This window comes from Pipistrellus kuhlii, unplaced genomic scaffold (genome assembly GCF_014108245.1).
Source record: "Pipistrellus kuhlii isolate mPipKuh1 unplaced genomic scaffold, mPipKuh1.p scaffold_m20_p_1, whole genome shotgun sequence".
Taxonomy (NCBI): Eukaryota; Metazoa; Chordata; class Mammalia; order Chiroptera; family Vespertilionidae; genus Pipistrellus; species Pipistrellus kuhlii.
In genome coordinates, this window is record NW_023425404.1 from 115,465,621 (window position 1) to 115,481,520 (window position 15,900).

Below are 15,900 nucleotides of genomic sequence, written 5' to 3' on the forward strand. Positions count from 1 at the left end.
TCTTCTGTCCACCTGACAGACATGTCCTCCTGAGGGCCCACCTCACACTTTATATCCTGGTCACCCTCTGAGGTTCTGCTCAGATGGGTCCTTCCTGACTAGCCTGGCTCCTGGTGACCTCTAGCATTTATGCTTTTTCCATCTGCCGCTTGGTACTGCTACCTTGTGTAGTGTAGCAGGAAGGTGTGTGAGCATTGGAGTCAGACTCCTGGGTTCAAAACCTGCCTCTACCACTTACTAGCTGTTTGTAACCTAGAACAAGCTGCTCCATTTCTCCGTGCCTCAGTTTCCCAGATGTACAGGAGGAACACTATGGTGCCTGTTTCCTGGAGTTACAGGGAGGGCCAGATGAGATTAATGGAAATGGGTGTTGAGAAACATGCTTGCACATGGTGAACACTCAATAACGAACACGCTTCTACCTCTCTCTCCAAGTGTGCCAGAAGTTCTCGAAGGGTCGTGGACTCTGTCTTGGTACCCAAATACAGAAGCTACTCAAGTAATATGAGACTGAGCACCTTCATTTCATAGGCTAATGGTTCACATAATAGTAACATGTGAGGTTTGGACGCTTTCCTATATCCTTAGGCCTTGGGGAATGGAATTTAGTATTGTATCACAGACAAGGCAATAGACTCAGAGAAAAACACACATACATACATACACACACATGCACAGCATACAAGGATTTGTCCAAGGCGCCTGAGTTAGCACGATGCCTGGTAGAGCACAGGCATGAAGAGGGTCTAGTCCTATGCCTGGCCCCTTAAACTTCTCTTCCCTGGCTTTACTCTCTGTCCAGCATCTCCTTTCTGCATCAGACCTACGGTGGCAACATGCATTTCATTCCTTTCATGGAAGTTCCTTCCACACTGCTAAGACAGGTCTGGTCAGTTCCCCTGGACAGATAACCGCGTTCCATCCTGGCTGTGCCATCATTTCCAGCATCTCCCCTTCTCCCTCGCTCTGCAGGCACAAGTGGATTCCTGCTCTGCAGAGCTGTGTCTCTGGACTGTAAGGCCCTGAAAATGCCAGACAAGTTGTTGTTCTGCTCAGTGCTACCGCCTTCACCTGGCTGTGAAAACAAGACTCTCTAAATGTTCTCCGTTTGCTTCTCTAGTGACCGTGGGCCATGAGTAAGCTCTTGCCCTACCTGAGAGGCTGCCTCGCACAGATTATGCAACCAGCAAGCAGCACGTCAGCCTCACTGGTTATCACGGGCCGCAGGACCCAGAGGGTGTACAAGCCTCAGGCCCTGACCTGCGCCCTCTCTGCCTGTGGCCTCAGCCCTGCAGGAGGCACAGCAGCTTTTTCAGAGGCTCACAGGCCATGTGGGAGCGAGCTGGTGCAAGATCCTCATTCCCAGGCCAGGGCTAGGGATCAATGGCACCGAAAACCCGCATCTGCCCCTCTGCAGAGTCTGGTCTTCCCGGGACTGCCTTCGGGCTGTAAATCCATTTTTTGGACTTACCCAAAGTAATCTACTCAGAGGTGGCAGGCTTGCTTTTTGGGAATTTTGTGCTGCTTCTGGGCTGCCTAACCTCCAGGACTGTGGCAGACAAAGAGGAGAAGCCTCAGATGCCTGCTGCCCCACCTTCCACCCAGGGCCTGCAGCAGGGCAAACGGGGTCCTAGTGTTTGTCATCTGACAGTGCAGCTTTTATGCTAGCACCGCCTGGGCCATGATGTGAGGTGCAGAGAAAAGGAATAGCGTCTTTCAGATCCAGCCACCAGGCTGACACCCTCACCCCACAGCTCCTGGGATCCAACAGTTTGGCACCACTGCTTCACGTGCAGGTCACCCTGGGTGCGGACTGCCCTGCCCAGCACACCCTCAGAAGCTCTGACCAGCCATCCTTCAGATTCTCCTCCGGCAAAACTTCCTAAAAAGACTCAGCCTGCTGCCTAGTTTAATTTGGTGTTAGTTATGAAGAGCTAGAAATCCTCCCTAAAATGCTTAGAAAGACAGCTGCACATGCATGAGCACCGACACGTGCAGGAAATGAGATGAGCGCAGAATGGCTACTACTACTACTACTACTACACACACACACACACACACACACACAAATACACCCCCCAACACACACACACACACACACAAATACACCCCCCAACACACACACACACACACACACACACACACACACACCACAAACACACACACCATACACACACACACACACAAATACACCCCCCAACACACACACACACCACAAACACACACACACCATACACACACACACAAATACACCCCCCAACACACACACACCACAAACCATACACACACATACACACACAAATACATCCCCAACACACACACACACACCACAAACACACACACACACAAATACACCCCCCCAACACATACACACACACATACACACACACACACTCACGAACCCACTGCACTTATGCATAGCACAAAACAAAGCTTTACTGCCTGATTTCAATTGTTCTCCACGATCACCCATTTCCCTGCCAAAATGAACAGCAAGGCTGGCAGCACAAACACAGGATTATTCCTGCTGGTGGTCCTTGCCCTCCCAGACATGAGGATTTTCCCGGCTTACCTGCGTGGGTCATGAACTTCAACCGAAAACTTCTTTTCTCTGAAATACAGGTTTTCCAACTGCCTCCACTGGAATATCTGGACAGAAAGCAACGCAGTGTAAGTTCAGAAGCGCTCGGTTCATGCGGCCACAGTCCTCCCTTTGCTGCTGAACTTCTGCAGCTGGCAGTTTCCTTATCAAAGCAGAGACTGTACAGTTGTTTTCGCCTCCTCCACCGCTTGCTTCACACACATACACACACACACACACACACACACACACACACACACACGCTCGCCAGTTCAAAACCTGGCAACGTGGGTGTGGATTTTCCTGCAGGTTCCTGACCGAGAACAAAACAAGTTCTTTTCAAGTCATTGCCGGCTGCTCAGCCTTTGTTGAGTTCTCCAAGACAGTTCCCAGCGCCGCAGGAGTTTCCCTCCAAGGCAAGGGGCGGGGAGAGCAGAGCGGAGGCAGGCTGGAGGCTGGAGGGTCGGAGTTGCAGCACCAGCCAGCGCTGGGAAGGAAGCAGTAGCCATCTGCCGGAGGACTGCCTGAGGCTTCCTCCCTCCAGTGCTGAAATGGGAAGGCGCTCAAATTCCCAGCCTCCCTTTGGGACTCTGCTTCCTGCCCACTAACGTGTAAGAGCTCGGGCTCACCCTGGTGACTAGGCAGCTCAGGAAGCCTCCTGAGGAAGGCGGGGGCTGCCTTGACCTTATTCTGGGCCAGGCAACTCAAGAAAACAATGTGCGCCTGTCAAGCCCACACTGCTTTCTGAGCACAAAGAAACCAAGGGTCCTGCAGCTGCCAGGACGCGGCAGCCACCAGGGGGTGCGCAGGGAGGGGGAGCAGGGGAATGGAGGCAGTTCAGGGGGGGAAAAAAAGGGCAGTAAAAAGAGCTCCCTCTTAGGCCCTGGTGGGCATTTTTCCTTCCAAGAGAGCACCCCTTAACTAAGAAGCTGACTGCAATTACTGGGAATAATTAAGGCTGCAGCACTGCTGGGTGATGGGAGGTGGGTGGTGAGGCATACCGCAACCCTTCTATACTAGTAGTCTTAGAACTAGAGCTCATTTTGCTCAAAGGAGGGTAAAGCAGGAATCCTCGCGGCTCCTCCCAGGGACATATGCTTTTCAGGCTATCATCCTAGACCCAGACTCCTGTCCTCTGGGGCTCCTGACCCTCTCTGACTTGCTCACAGTTTCTTCTTAAAGGAATGAATAATAAAAACAATTTATAGGATATTTTACCCTTTGAGACAGCAGAGATGGACCTGCAAATTATTATGCAAAGTGAAATAAGCAAATCAGAGAAAGACAAATATCACATGATCTCACTTGTTCTGGGAATCTAATGAACAAAATAAATTGACCAACAAAATAAGACCCAAAGCATGGAGGAAGGGAACAGACTGCTCCTGGTGTTGGGGGAGGGGGTGAGAAGAGATAAACCATAGAACTCACATACCTATATGCATGGCACAGGGACACAGACAATAGGATGGTGAAGGCCTGGGGGTGGGTGGGTAGGGGCTGGGCAGAGGAGGATGGGGGGGGGGTAGGAGACATCAGCAATACTGTCAATAATAAATATATATATTCAAAAAAATTAATAAAAAAATTTAAAACAAACAAACAAACAAAAGCTGCTTCTAGAAGGGCTGCATTCTTTTCTCTTCAGAACCTTCTGGACAGAATTTGATGATTGTTCCATGTGCCAAGGAGGCGGTCCTCACTCTCCTGTATTAGAGCTTCCTCCGTGGTCCATAGCTCACGCAGTACATGTCACTATGAAGCCGAGGGAAGCTATACTTTCCTTCTCCTTTAGGGGTGGTTCCACGTTGGTGCAGAGACATTTCCAGGAAAGCAAGGGACCCGAAGCCCCATGCTGGCTCTGACAGCTTGTGTGGGGACAGATGGAATGTGGCCCTCACAGAGCCTGCATGGCTCAGATGACAGAGCTGAGCCTCAGGCTCCTTGCTGATGCCTTTATGCTAAATCCCTCAATGAAAACCCTCACAGCTTCTCTCTGACCCTTGCTTGTCAGACACTTATAGACAGCCCACTAGAACTTGGCCACAGTCACAAGAGCAGCAGAACCATCGGATCGCTGACAATGACCTTATAACCCGGCAGAGCACACGGTCCGAAGTGGCCAGCACACAGGCTCCAAAGTCTGACCACATCTGTGTGAGTCCAGGCTCTCCTACATCCAATTTGTTTGTTCTTAGGCAAAGTGACAACATTTTTTTAGCCTCAGTTTCCCCATTTGTGAAATGGGATTAATGGCCCCTTCTAGATACCGCTCATTGGCACAAAGTAAGCGCTCAATGAACTTGGATCTTATGATTCCTACTTGTTCTGACTTCTCCCAAATCCTGGCACATAAAAATGAATAACTCAGAATCAAACTTATTCTTTTCTTTAAAAAAAATTTTTTTTAAAGCTGGAAATATTTTATTATATTAATAATTCAGTATTCCTCCTCCTATGCCTTGGCCACTCACAGATGGTGTAGTTTTTTCTGTGTTCCATGGGCTTCTTTCTGTATGTTTCCAAACTGCTCTCATCTCCCAGTTAGCGGACATCAAAGAGACCAACACTAGGCACAAACCCAATTTCTATCAAGCTCTCACAATGGGGTTTAAGAAAATACAATTTGATTATTTGCATGCTGGGAATCTCTAAGGAAGTGTACAGAATTATTTCCCGCCCCCTCTCTCTTCCCTTTCTTTTTGAAGAAAAGGGTGGATGGAAGATGGCTGGTCTCTGAGGGGCACCCTCAGCCCTGTGCTGCCTCCACCATGGCCAGGACCACTGCCTGGGGCCCCGGTCCCTGTGCTCTGAAGGGCCCATTTGGTTTACTGCTCTGCTGTCACCAGGTTGAAATTCTCTGTAAGTTTGGATCAAGGGCCCAGCATTTTCACTTTGTACCCAGCCTACAAAGTATGTCCCCAGTCCCCACCATTGGTCCTGGCTGGCTCTGGTGCCACAGGTACTGCCCTGGGGTAGGCAGCATTTGGGGTAAGGTGCCCACCCAGAGTCTACTGTCCCTGCTCCATCAGGAGGAAAGAAAGTAAACCTGTTGTGAGGGTGCCTGCAAACACCTCTCTTGGGCCTTTTATTTGGACTCCCCTGACCTGGTGAAGAAACCGAGCCAATACTCAGACTGGTGTGGCTCCCTGGCAGCTCCTCCCTCCACAGCTCCTTGCAAAGTAGAACAAGCTGGGCTTTCCCTTGAAGTGCTCCCCATGCAGTTGGTGTGGAGATCCGAGCCTCTGCCAACGGCCCAACCAAACCACCTGGCTCTGCTGTGGGCCCTCGATCTGCTGCCACTGCTGCTTCCCTGACTCCTGCCCTGGGCACTGCACCCTGGCTGCCTGGCTCTGGCATCTCCCAGGATGATGTCTGCAGACATTTTCTAACAGGAGGCAGAACCATGCTTTCCCTCATGTCTGATCTAAGCAGGGGTTCAAAACAATGTATGTATGTATGTATGTATTATTTATTTATTTATTTATTTGCAAAAGAGATACTAGAAAGAGAGGTGGAAGTGAGGTGAGATTGCACTGGGACATGAGCAGAATCCCAGGAATCAGAGGGATGCCCCTGTGGGCACACTGGCCTGACCCTTTCTCCTCACTGAGGGAGGAGGTGGGGCTGGGCAGCAGGGAGATGAAGGCAGCAGGATGCAGCTGTGCCCGAGGAGCTGCCTACCAGATGGCCACTCCTTGCTGTAAATACACTGCCTCTTCATGGAGCACAGCTCACAGGCCCTGCCTGCTAAACCCTCCACAGAGGCTGGCAAGGTAAAAACAAGAAGCAAGCAGACAGAGACACTTGGCCTTGGCTCCCTGCAGCTTCTTAGCCACCAGGTAAAGATGCCCATGTGCTTTGTGACTCCAAATGATGGCCCATCAGACACACACACAATGATCATTATGACTGTGCTACTTCCCTTAGGACAGTACCTGTGGCAACAGAGCCAAATATCAACAGAACAATGATTGAAATTTCTTTTGAGAGCTGAAAACCGATTTCTGCGTATAGGCCAGGAAGTTTCAATCACACTGTATGTGCACGCCCGCACATGGCATTTTGTGGAAGAGCCATACTCAAGGGGCCAAAGAGCCTCATGTGGCTTGAGAACCGCATTCTACCTATCTTAGGATTTGGTATAACCACTGTGGCTTATTATGTCCAAGGAGCTAATTAGAAGCTCAAATACATGGGTCTATCAATCAATAATCAAAGGATTTATTAATTAATACTATCAAATCAAGGCCATTCTAATAAACTTCATCGGGGCATGTTTAATAGGTCTGTAAACACCCCTTCTTTGATCTTTTAGCATCCCCGAGAAGAGTGAGTGGGAAACTTGCTTCTTAGGGAAAGTGAGGCTCGGAAAAACTGCTTAAGGCCACACAGCAAGCCAGTGAAGGAACCAGAAACAGGAGTCAGGGTCACATGCCCATTACTCTAACCTCTAATATGTTCCTTTCCACATGGGCCCACTAATTAGTGGGAAGAGCTCTTAGTCACTAATGGCTGGTTCATTTTATGAGTAGAATGAATTTTACAAATAAGCAATAGTGTGACTATAAGTAGGAAATATAAAAAACCAAATCTTTTTAATCCTATATAGCAAATGTTCTTCCCTTCTGGATGACATGATTTCCTTCTCTTATTAGAGACTTGGATGGCCTTGGTAGTCTACTCAGGGATGCCTTAGCTTTCAATCAAGGACTAACAGCAAAAATCATGATGATAAAGAATAGCCTTAATAATTCACTTGTCTTGGTTCTAGTGTACAGAAACTACTTGGAGGTGTTTCCATGGAGATGAGAAGGTGTCTGTCACCACCTTTGGGACCAGGGCTGGTACTGGATGAGGAGTTGTAATTTCTGACCCAGACTTGTATTTGCAAGGTATCACAGATCTCCCACTTCCCCTTTTTGGGACTCAATATCCTTAAGTCTAAAATAGGAGATGGAAAACGTTCAATTAGGAAGACCAAAGAAACCTGGCGAATAAACACGACCTTCCAGCCGTGTGAAGGGTGCATGTAAACACTTCATGGGCAGGCCTAGTCACTGGCCCTATCAGCTGGGCTGCTGGATTCCCACATCCTGTGCACGGCTAGCGGTGGGGGCAGGAAAGGGCTAATGTTCCCTCCCACCACCACCAGAGACAGAGAAAGGGCCTTGACTCCATGAGATTTCCTCTCAACAAGTGTTTACTGAGTGCCGAGACAGCACGTGGGTGGTGGGTGAGCATGCAAAATGAGGTGGAAATAAAGTCTTGAGAGCAAGCTCACTCTGGTGGCTCTGATTCTTGACTGGGCTTCAGGGAGTCTTGTCTTCCTCCTGTCCCTGAGGCTGAGTCATCAAGCCTCTTAATGACCTCTCTCTGAGTAACTTCCTGCTTCTCCCAGAGGGACCATTGCACAGAATGCCAGCAACCATCTGGTCCAGCTGCCTCTTTCGGCAGATTAAGAAAGCCCAAGGGAGAGAGGGTAAAGGACTGGCACAGTTAAATTAGGAACTGATGCTGGGATCCACCCTTGTGACTTCTGTCCTGGGCTTCTTCTAACACGCCAGGAAGACCTGACGATGAGTGAGGACAAAGCCGTTTCAAGCTGATGAGTAAGGAAATGATCCCTGTTTCAAAGGCCCTTAGCAGTCTGTGTGATGCCCAGTGCTTTCTCAACACCAGCCACAAGTTGTCTTCTAAGAAGAATTGGACTCATGGCCAGGAATAGTCTCCAGGCCCGGAAGGAAACATATATTCTAGAAAATGTACTTCTTTATGTCACTTCTGCTCTGTTCACTTTCTAGAAGGGATGTCACTCACTAATCTCTGGGTATATTTAATCCTTTGTAAGCCATAAGTGTCTATAGACACAAGCAATGGACCTTCCCCACAAACACGTGTGTCTATAGCCACAAGCCTCAAATATCAACGCCAGTCACCCAATTTTAAAATCAGACTCGCTAGGGACATCTCTGGGTTTGTAAAGAAAATTATGTTAACTTAAATTCGTAAATATTCCAGCACATATGGAAGTAATGGGGATATTTTCCATTTTGGATGCATGGCAGTTCACTGGTTAAGCCTTCAGTAAATAAAAACGAGTTGCCACACACCCTGAGGGCTACAGGACAAAAGGAGGAGTGGAGGGAGTTCAGTTAAAATGGAGGTGCACCACAAAGAAAGGCAGGCCTGTGCGCTCAGAAAACATGATGAGGCTCTGCTGTTCCAGGAGAACAATAGGAGCATTCTAGGGAACAATAGGAGCACATATGTGTTTTTAGTGGGTCAACACCATACCTCAGAGGTTTTGTGTCAGTTACATAGGCATGCACTATATTTTACTTCATGCTTAAAGAAGCAGCTAGGCCCTGGGGTTTTAGGGAGTATCTAATGCCCCGTATCCTTTCCAACCACTCAAGTAGTGGTGTACTTTGTATGGGCCCATGCTAGCAGGAAAAGGAGGGACGTGATGCTTAATGCACACTTATATTGTAAGGACCTCACAATCTAAATCTGGTTGGGAGGAGACAACATCCACAAAGCAGACAGCATTCATGATACATGGTGACTTAAAGTCATCTTAGTTAACTGAAAAAAGACACAAAGAAATGGAAATATTCTGTGCTCACGGACTGGAAGAATTAACATTTTTAACATTCCAATGTTTCCTAAAGCAATCTACAGTTTCAGTGCAATCCCTATCAAAATCTCAAGAGCATTTTTCACAGAAATAGAACAAAAAAATACTAAAATTTATATGAAACTATAATAAAGAACCCAAATAGCCAAAGGAACCCTGAGGGGAAAAAACAAAACCAGAAGCAACACACCCTCTGCCCCAGCTTCAAACTATGCTGCAGAACTACAATAACCACAACAGTGTGGCACTGACTGACAGATAAATAGACACACAGACCAAAGGAATAAAATTAAGAGCCCAGAGATAAACCCATACATACAGGGACAAATAATTTATGACAAAAGAGCCAAGAACATCAGTGATATTTTTGTGGATTTGACTCCAATGGCAAGGAAGCAAAAACAAAACAAAACAAAACAAAAAACCCCACATCAAACTAAAAAGCATCTGTACCATCAACAAAACAAAAAGGCAACATACCAAATGGGAGAAAATCTTTGCAAATCATATATCCAATAAAAGGTAACATCCAAAATATATCAAGTACTCATACAACTCAACAAAAACAAAACAAACAACCTGATTAAAAAATGGGCAGAGGACCTGAACAGATATTTTCCCCAAAGAAGACATACAAATAGCCAACAGGCACCTGAAAATATGTTCAACATCACTAATTATTAGAAAAATGTAAGTCAAAACCACAATGAGATATCACCTCCTACCTGTTAGGATGGCTATTATAAAAAAAGACAAGAAATAAGGGTTGGGAGGATGTGGAGAAATGGAAACCTGTGCAGTGTTGGTGGGATTATAAATTGGTGTCACTAATATGAAAAACAATATGAAGATTCCTCAAAAAATTAAACTAGATCAACTATATGATCCAGTTATTCCACTTCTAGGTATTTATCTAAAAAATACAAAAACACTAATATGAAAATGGTCAAGATATAGAAACAACCTAGGTGTCCAATGACGGATAAATGAGTAAAGAAGATGTGGCATGTACACATAACCAGGAATACTGCTCAGCTATAAAACAGATGAAATCTTGCCATTTGAGACAACATGGGTGGATCTTGAGGATATTATTACTAAGTAAAATAAGTCAGATGGAGAAAGACAAATGGCATATGATTTTACTCACATGTGGGATAAAAACAAACAAACAAACTCATAGAGGTACCTGGTAGACAGCAGATGGGTGATTATCCGGGGGGAGGAGAGTGAGATGGGTAAAATGGGTCACATGTATGGTGATGGATGGAAGCTAGACCCTTGGTGATGAGCATGCTACAGTGTATACAGATGCCAATTTACAATGTTGTACACCTGAAACTTATAGGTACAATGTTATAAGCCAATGCAATCTCATTTTTAAAACGATGAAAATCATCTATAGTTTCTGCATCAAGCTTTTAAAAATCCATAGTTGATGCACCCCCTTATGTCCCATGTGTTTGTCTCAGACAATCAATATTCATCCATCACTTATTCTCCGTGGTTTCCAATCATCACTTTTTGGGTGAGAATGCTGGCTTGGAAGTCAAGAGGCCTCAGTGACACTCCTGACATGGTAAATCCCTCTGCATCTCAGCTTCCTTTTCTGTGAAGGGAGGGCTGTGCGTGTGTGGGCATTCCTACATCCTGTGGGCGGGAAGGTCAGCGCTGTAAATCTCCAATGTCACACTGCTCCTCTTTGGACTTTAAAAATCGAGTAGCTTGTCTTAGAACATTTCCTACTTATGGGATAGCACATGCTAGTACTGATTAAAATCATGTATTTCAAAACCACACTGTCTACCACTTGCTGGCTGTGTATTGTTAGCAATATAGTTTGTGTCTTAGTCTTCCCATCTTCAAAATATTACTATTAATAACAAGCCTTTTTTTCATAGGTCTGTTGATTTAATACATTAATACTGGTACATATAAAGTGCGTGAAAAGGTAGCCAGTATATTTACTCATTAGCACTTTGTAGGCGAATTACCTATGAACACAGTTGGCCTGTGTTGTTGGGCTTTCTTCTCAGAGTGAAGGTGTCGACAGCCAATATGTTTATTTTTTATTACTGAGTTACTGGTCAATAGGTTCTAGATACTATTATGTTCTTTCCCCTCCGTCATTTACATGCCAGCATTCTTCTTAATGAAAAAAAAAATTAGTTCTGGCTACTTTGAACATGTATCAGCCCAAAGTACAAGCTTGTGTAATTTTCTTTAAAAGATAGCTAATATGGTGACATGGTCATTTAAAAAATGTTTTCTGTTAATTGGATTTATTACAATGTAAGCGTGAGCCAAAACCCAGGTTAGCATTCCAGCTAAACTGGTGTTGGAGGCACTGTCTTTGGGCTTCTTGGTCCATTCGCATCCAGCCAGGTCCTGGGTCCACTGCAATTATGGGCTGAGCGAGCATTGACCATTTTCCTTCTATCTCTTCTAATCGCAACACCTCACCCTGAGGAGAAAGTACCTATTGTAATATGCCTCAGTATTATATGGAATGGGCTCTACTGTAAACCAAATCAGGCCCTCCAACATGGGCCAACTATATGCACAGGTAATTTGCTTAAAAGTGCAAATGAGTATGCCCTTCTTACCTGCACCGAAAGAGGGGCAGGGAGTGTGGGTGGGGGTGCCTCCTGGCATCTGTTCTATTCTGAGAGGGCCACAGCCCCAGCAAAGAAAACAATGGCTACTTTTCCCCACAGCTAGACCTGATGGGATCAAGATGTCCCTCTGGCGGGCTGCCTCCTCCTCATTGTCGAAGGACATAAGGTCTAAACTGATTTGGTTAATTCAGTGACAGACACCCAGAGCGCCAGGCCTTGACCCTTTCACAAATGGTCTCTTTTTAACCCGTCAAAAACCTTTCAGCTTTGGTTTGACGAGTCGTTACTTGTAGAGGAGAAAGAGCAAGAGGGTCAACAACTCCTTCAGAGGCCTGGAGAGAAACAGGCCTTTTTATTTTTGCCGATTGGACTCCGGTTCCTTATCTTTTTCTCCTGGGAGGGCCTCTCCTTGTCTATGATTTTATTCTGTGTACGTTGGCTCTCCTTGCAGAAAGACATGCCATAAAGCTTTGGCAAATGTAAAAGGTTTAAAGAGAAGCTGTAAGTATTTTTCCTTTCTCATCCTCAGCCTACTCATGTCATTTCTACTCTCCTCAGAGTGGCCGGGCGTGTAGGAGGGTTAGTGCTCGCAGGGAGAAGGTGGCAGTGAGCTCCACTTTGGGGTCTAGCTTGGGCTTTCCAGCAATGAGCACTGTGGCCAGGAGTGTGGCTTATCCTCTGTGCTCCAGGCTTTCCTTGACAAACCCTCCAAGGCCAACTTTACCTGCTGTGACCTGTGTCAATGGAGGGAGGCTTCAAAGGAGTCAGTTTGAGGTCTATCTGCCACATCTGTGAAGGTCATTTCACCTCAATGGCAAATACTTCTCTCCTGTTGGCTATGGTAAGGTTTTTTTGTTTTGACCACTTTAGAGGGCAGACTTTGGGAAAGCGTATGTTTTCTTTTTAGAGGGGGAAGTATGTTTTCTCTTTTTTAGGGGGAGGGGAGATCAGGAAGGGGAGGAGTGTTGGCAATTGTCAGTCCTCTGATGTCTGGCAGCTCTGTCCAGAGGTGTGGAGTCACAGTAAGCCCCTGATTTCCCAGGACTCCACAGAAGACAGGGAGAGAATGGAGAAGAGCTTGGCAACCGGCTCTGTGTAGAAACGAAGGTAATGCCAATACTCTACCCTAATTCTGTCCTGGGCAGGACAACTCAGGAGCTGTGACTCTATCATATACGCATGACTAAAACCTGCATAATCAAGCTAAGAAAAAAAAAAAATGTAATGCCAATACTCTACCCTAATGATATTCGTGTGAAACAAAGCTAAAACAAACAAACAAACAAACACTAAAACAAGTAAGCCACAAGGCTCCCTATGAATAATTATTTAAGAGTAGCTCATGTACACTTTAAAACAGCCAGTGCTTTGAGAGTTGGCCCAACCTGCGGGGGAGGGGAGGGCTTGCAGGCATGGTTCTGTGGGTACCCAGAGGAGGGGACTGCCTGCTGCCTCAGACCTCAGGTACTGCTCAGCCTCTGGCTGCAAAGCCTCTCAGGGAGCACGGAGGCCCAGTGGGCACCGGGCCAGGGCTGGCAGCTTGCTTTTCAAGTCAGGCCGTGCCGAGAACACCTGTGGTCTTGCTGGCAGCTCAGCAGCGATGGCTGTAGCCAGCAGAGGGAAGCATGAACTGCCCCACCTCAGCCCTGACTTCCTTCTGGAGGGTCCCACCCTGAGCTGGCTGGCATGCCAGAGAGGCCATCTCTGCAGTTGGGGCCCTGGTTGAATTTGGCGATTTCTCTCTCAGGATCCTCTTGCTGGAGCAATTGTGCATCTGCTCCACCATTTTTCCTTCCCAGGAAGAAGAGAGATGAGGGCATGTTTTTTAGAGGTGAGAGTTTTAACTCCAGAACCTCTGTTCCCAGGAGGGTTGCTTCTGGTTAAGCTCTGCCTCATTCCTGTTTCCCTGGGGGAATTCCGTCCTGGGCAGGGCAACTCAGGAGCTGTGACTCTGAGGAAAGCCATGAGGACAGAGGAGGCCATGGCACCTCCTACTCCCAGGCTGTTCTAAACCACTTTCTTGTCGCCACAGTTGTCCCTGACCCCCGGCTTCTCAGCCCAATCCGTGTTAGTTCACCCAGATATTCATATACATCCTCTGCCAAAGCAATCATCATCCCATGTTACAATTTCCTATTTCATTCAAATGCCTTCTCTGCCAGACTTGGTACCTTGAAGGTATTCTCCTGGCACCTGGCCCAATACTTGGGGTGTGTTAAGCACTCAATAATTATTTGCTGAGTGAATGAATGAGTGAAGAGCTTTATGAGGTAGGTATTATTGCAACTGAATTTCAGAGACATTAAGTCACTTTCTTAAAGTCACAGATGATCAATGGTAAGAGCTGATATCTGAATCTTTCTCTGCAGGAAATTCAGGCAACTCCCATATATGAGGAGCCATCGGTTGAACCTAGGCATTTTGTTAAAAATACATTTCTAGCTCTAGCTGGTGTTGCTCAGTGGGAAGAGTGTTGGAACTTGGAATGGTCCTGGGTTCCATTCCAGTGAAGGGCATGTATTTCAGTTATAGAATTAATCCATGGCCATGGTCCGGGTGCATGCTGGAGGCAACCAATTGAAGTTTCGCATTGATGTTTCTCCCCACCTCCCCTCCCTTCCACTTTCTCTAAAAATCAATGGAAAAATATCCTTGAGCGAGGATTAACAACAAACAAACAAAAACATTTCTAAACTGCAAGGCAAGTAGCAAGAGGGCAGCTTCCATGAGTGCCAGCTCAAGAGCCCCAGCCCGAACTGCAGTCCTTCCTCCTGGTGGCTCTGTCTGAATGACACTGGATTGCAAAGTGAATGGGGAAGTCTAGTCTGGAGTCTTGGGGCTCCTGGGCTCAAGCTGGAATCCCAGCCCTGACCTGGAGTGGCTCTCACCACTCATTCAGCTGGAGACACCTCAGTGCCCTCCCAGGGGGCTGGTCCCACCTGCAGGGCTGACACTGAGCCCATGGCCTGTTCACACTGACTCCTTCCTGGCTGTGTCAGGCTTTTGGTGTTACACAAGTTCACACTTTCAGGAAGGTCAGTTCAGCCTGGGTTTCCCCTTTGAATCATGCAGATTTTTTTAAAAGCTCACAGATCTTGCTAAGTATTGCACAGCTCAGCAGAAACAAGCCAAGGTCTTCCAAGACAAGTGAAGGCTGCCGGGTTCAACAAGCAGTGGTTTCCAGCCTAATGTTCCCCGCTTCTAAGGTGACCAGATTAACCAGAACTGCTCAGCGGTCTCCGGATTCTGAAAATTCATTCTCAATATCATTTCTGTTAGTTCTTTGGGTCCTTTTGGTTTAAGGGACAAAAAAGAAAATTGAGGAACAGTCCAGATGGACTGGTAGGGAACTCTGTAGATGGTTTTCATTTTCTCATCAATAATCTCAGCTTAGAGAAGCCCTCATGCTTCTCTCCTGCCTTCACCTCCCTTGCAATGTCTCACTCTCAAACCCTTCCTTATAGGGGCTTTACCCATTATCCATTCCAATTGGGCCATTACACACACCTACAGAGATGTCCTCAATATCATGGTGGGTCACAATAAGCTACTGGATATTCTGCCCTGACTGCTTTTATTCACTTAACAACTATTTTAAAAAAATATATATTTTATTGATTTTTTACAGAGAGGAAGGGAGAGAGATAGAGAGCTAGAAACGTCAATGAGAGAGAAACATCAACCAGCTGCCTCTTGCACACCCCCTACCAGGGATGTGCCCGCAACCAATGTACATGCCCTTGACCGGAATCGAACCTGGGACCTTTCAGGCCTCAGACCGACGCTCTACCACTGAGCCAAACCGGTTTCGGCTTTATTCACTTAACAACTATTTATTGAGTATCTACCACATGTTAGGCACTAGACTAGGCAGCGGGCATACAACAGTGGAAAAAAAACCAAAAAACTTTTATATGTTTTTGTGAGGGAAGAGGTAGCAAATACGTAAGAAAACTCAGCAGGAAAAATGTCAGAGGGTAAGATGTTCCAAGGGCAAACACAGCGGAGGCCAGGAGGGGGCTGTCCCTGTTAATAAGGTATTTGGGAAAGGCTGCACAGAA

At 46.6% G+C, this 15,900-nt stretch overlaps 1 protein-coding gene across 9 annotated transcripts in view; it reads right to left on the minus strand.

Moving 5' to 3' along the window:
• FRMD4A (FERM domain containing 4A) overlaps window positions 1-15,900 on the minus strand; it is a 595,439-nt gene that overhangs the window by 77,321 nt on the left and 502,218 nt on the right. For all 9 annotated transcript variants that reach the window (XM_036460347.1, XM_036460307.1, XM_036460315.1 and 6 more), the window contains one exon: window positions 2,573-2,649. In XM_036460347.1, the coding sequence (XP_036316240.1) occupies window positions 2,573-2,649 (77 nt within the window). The remainder of the gene's footprint in view (window positions 1-2,572; window positions 2,650-15,900) is intronic.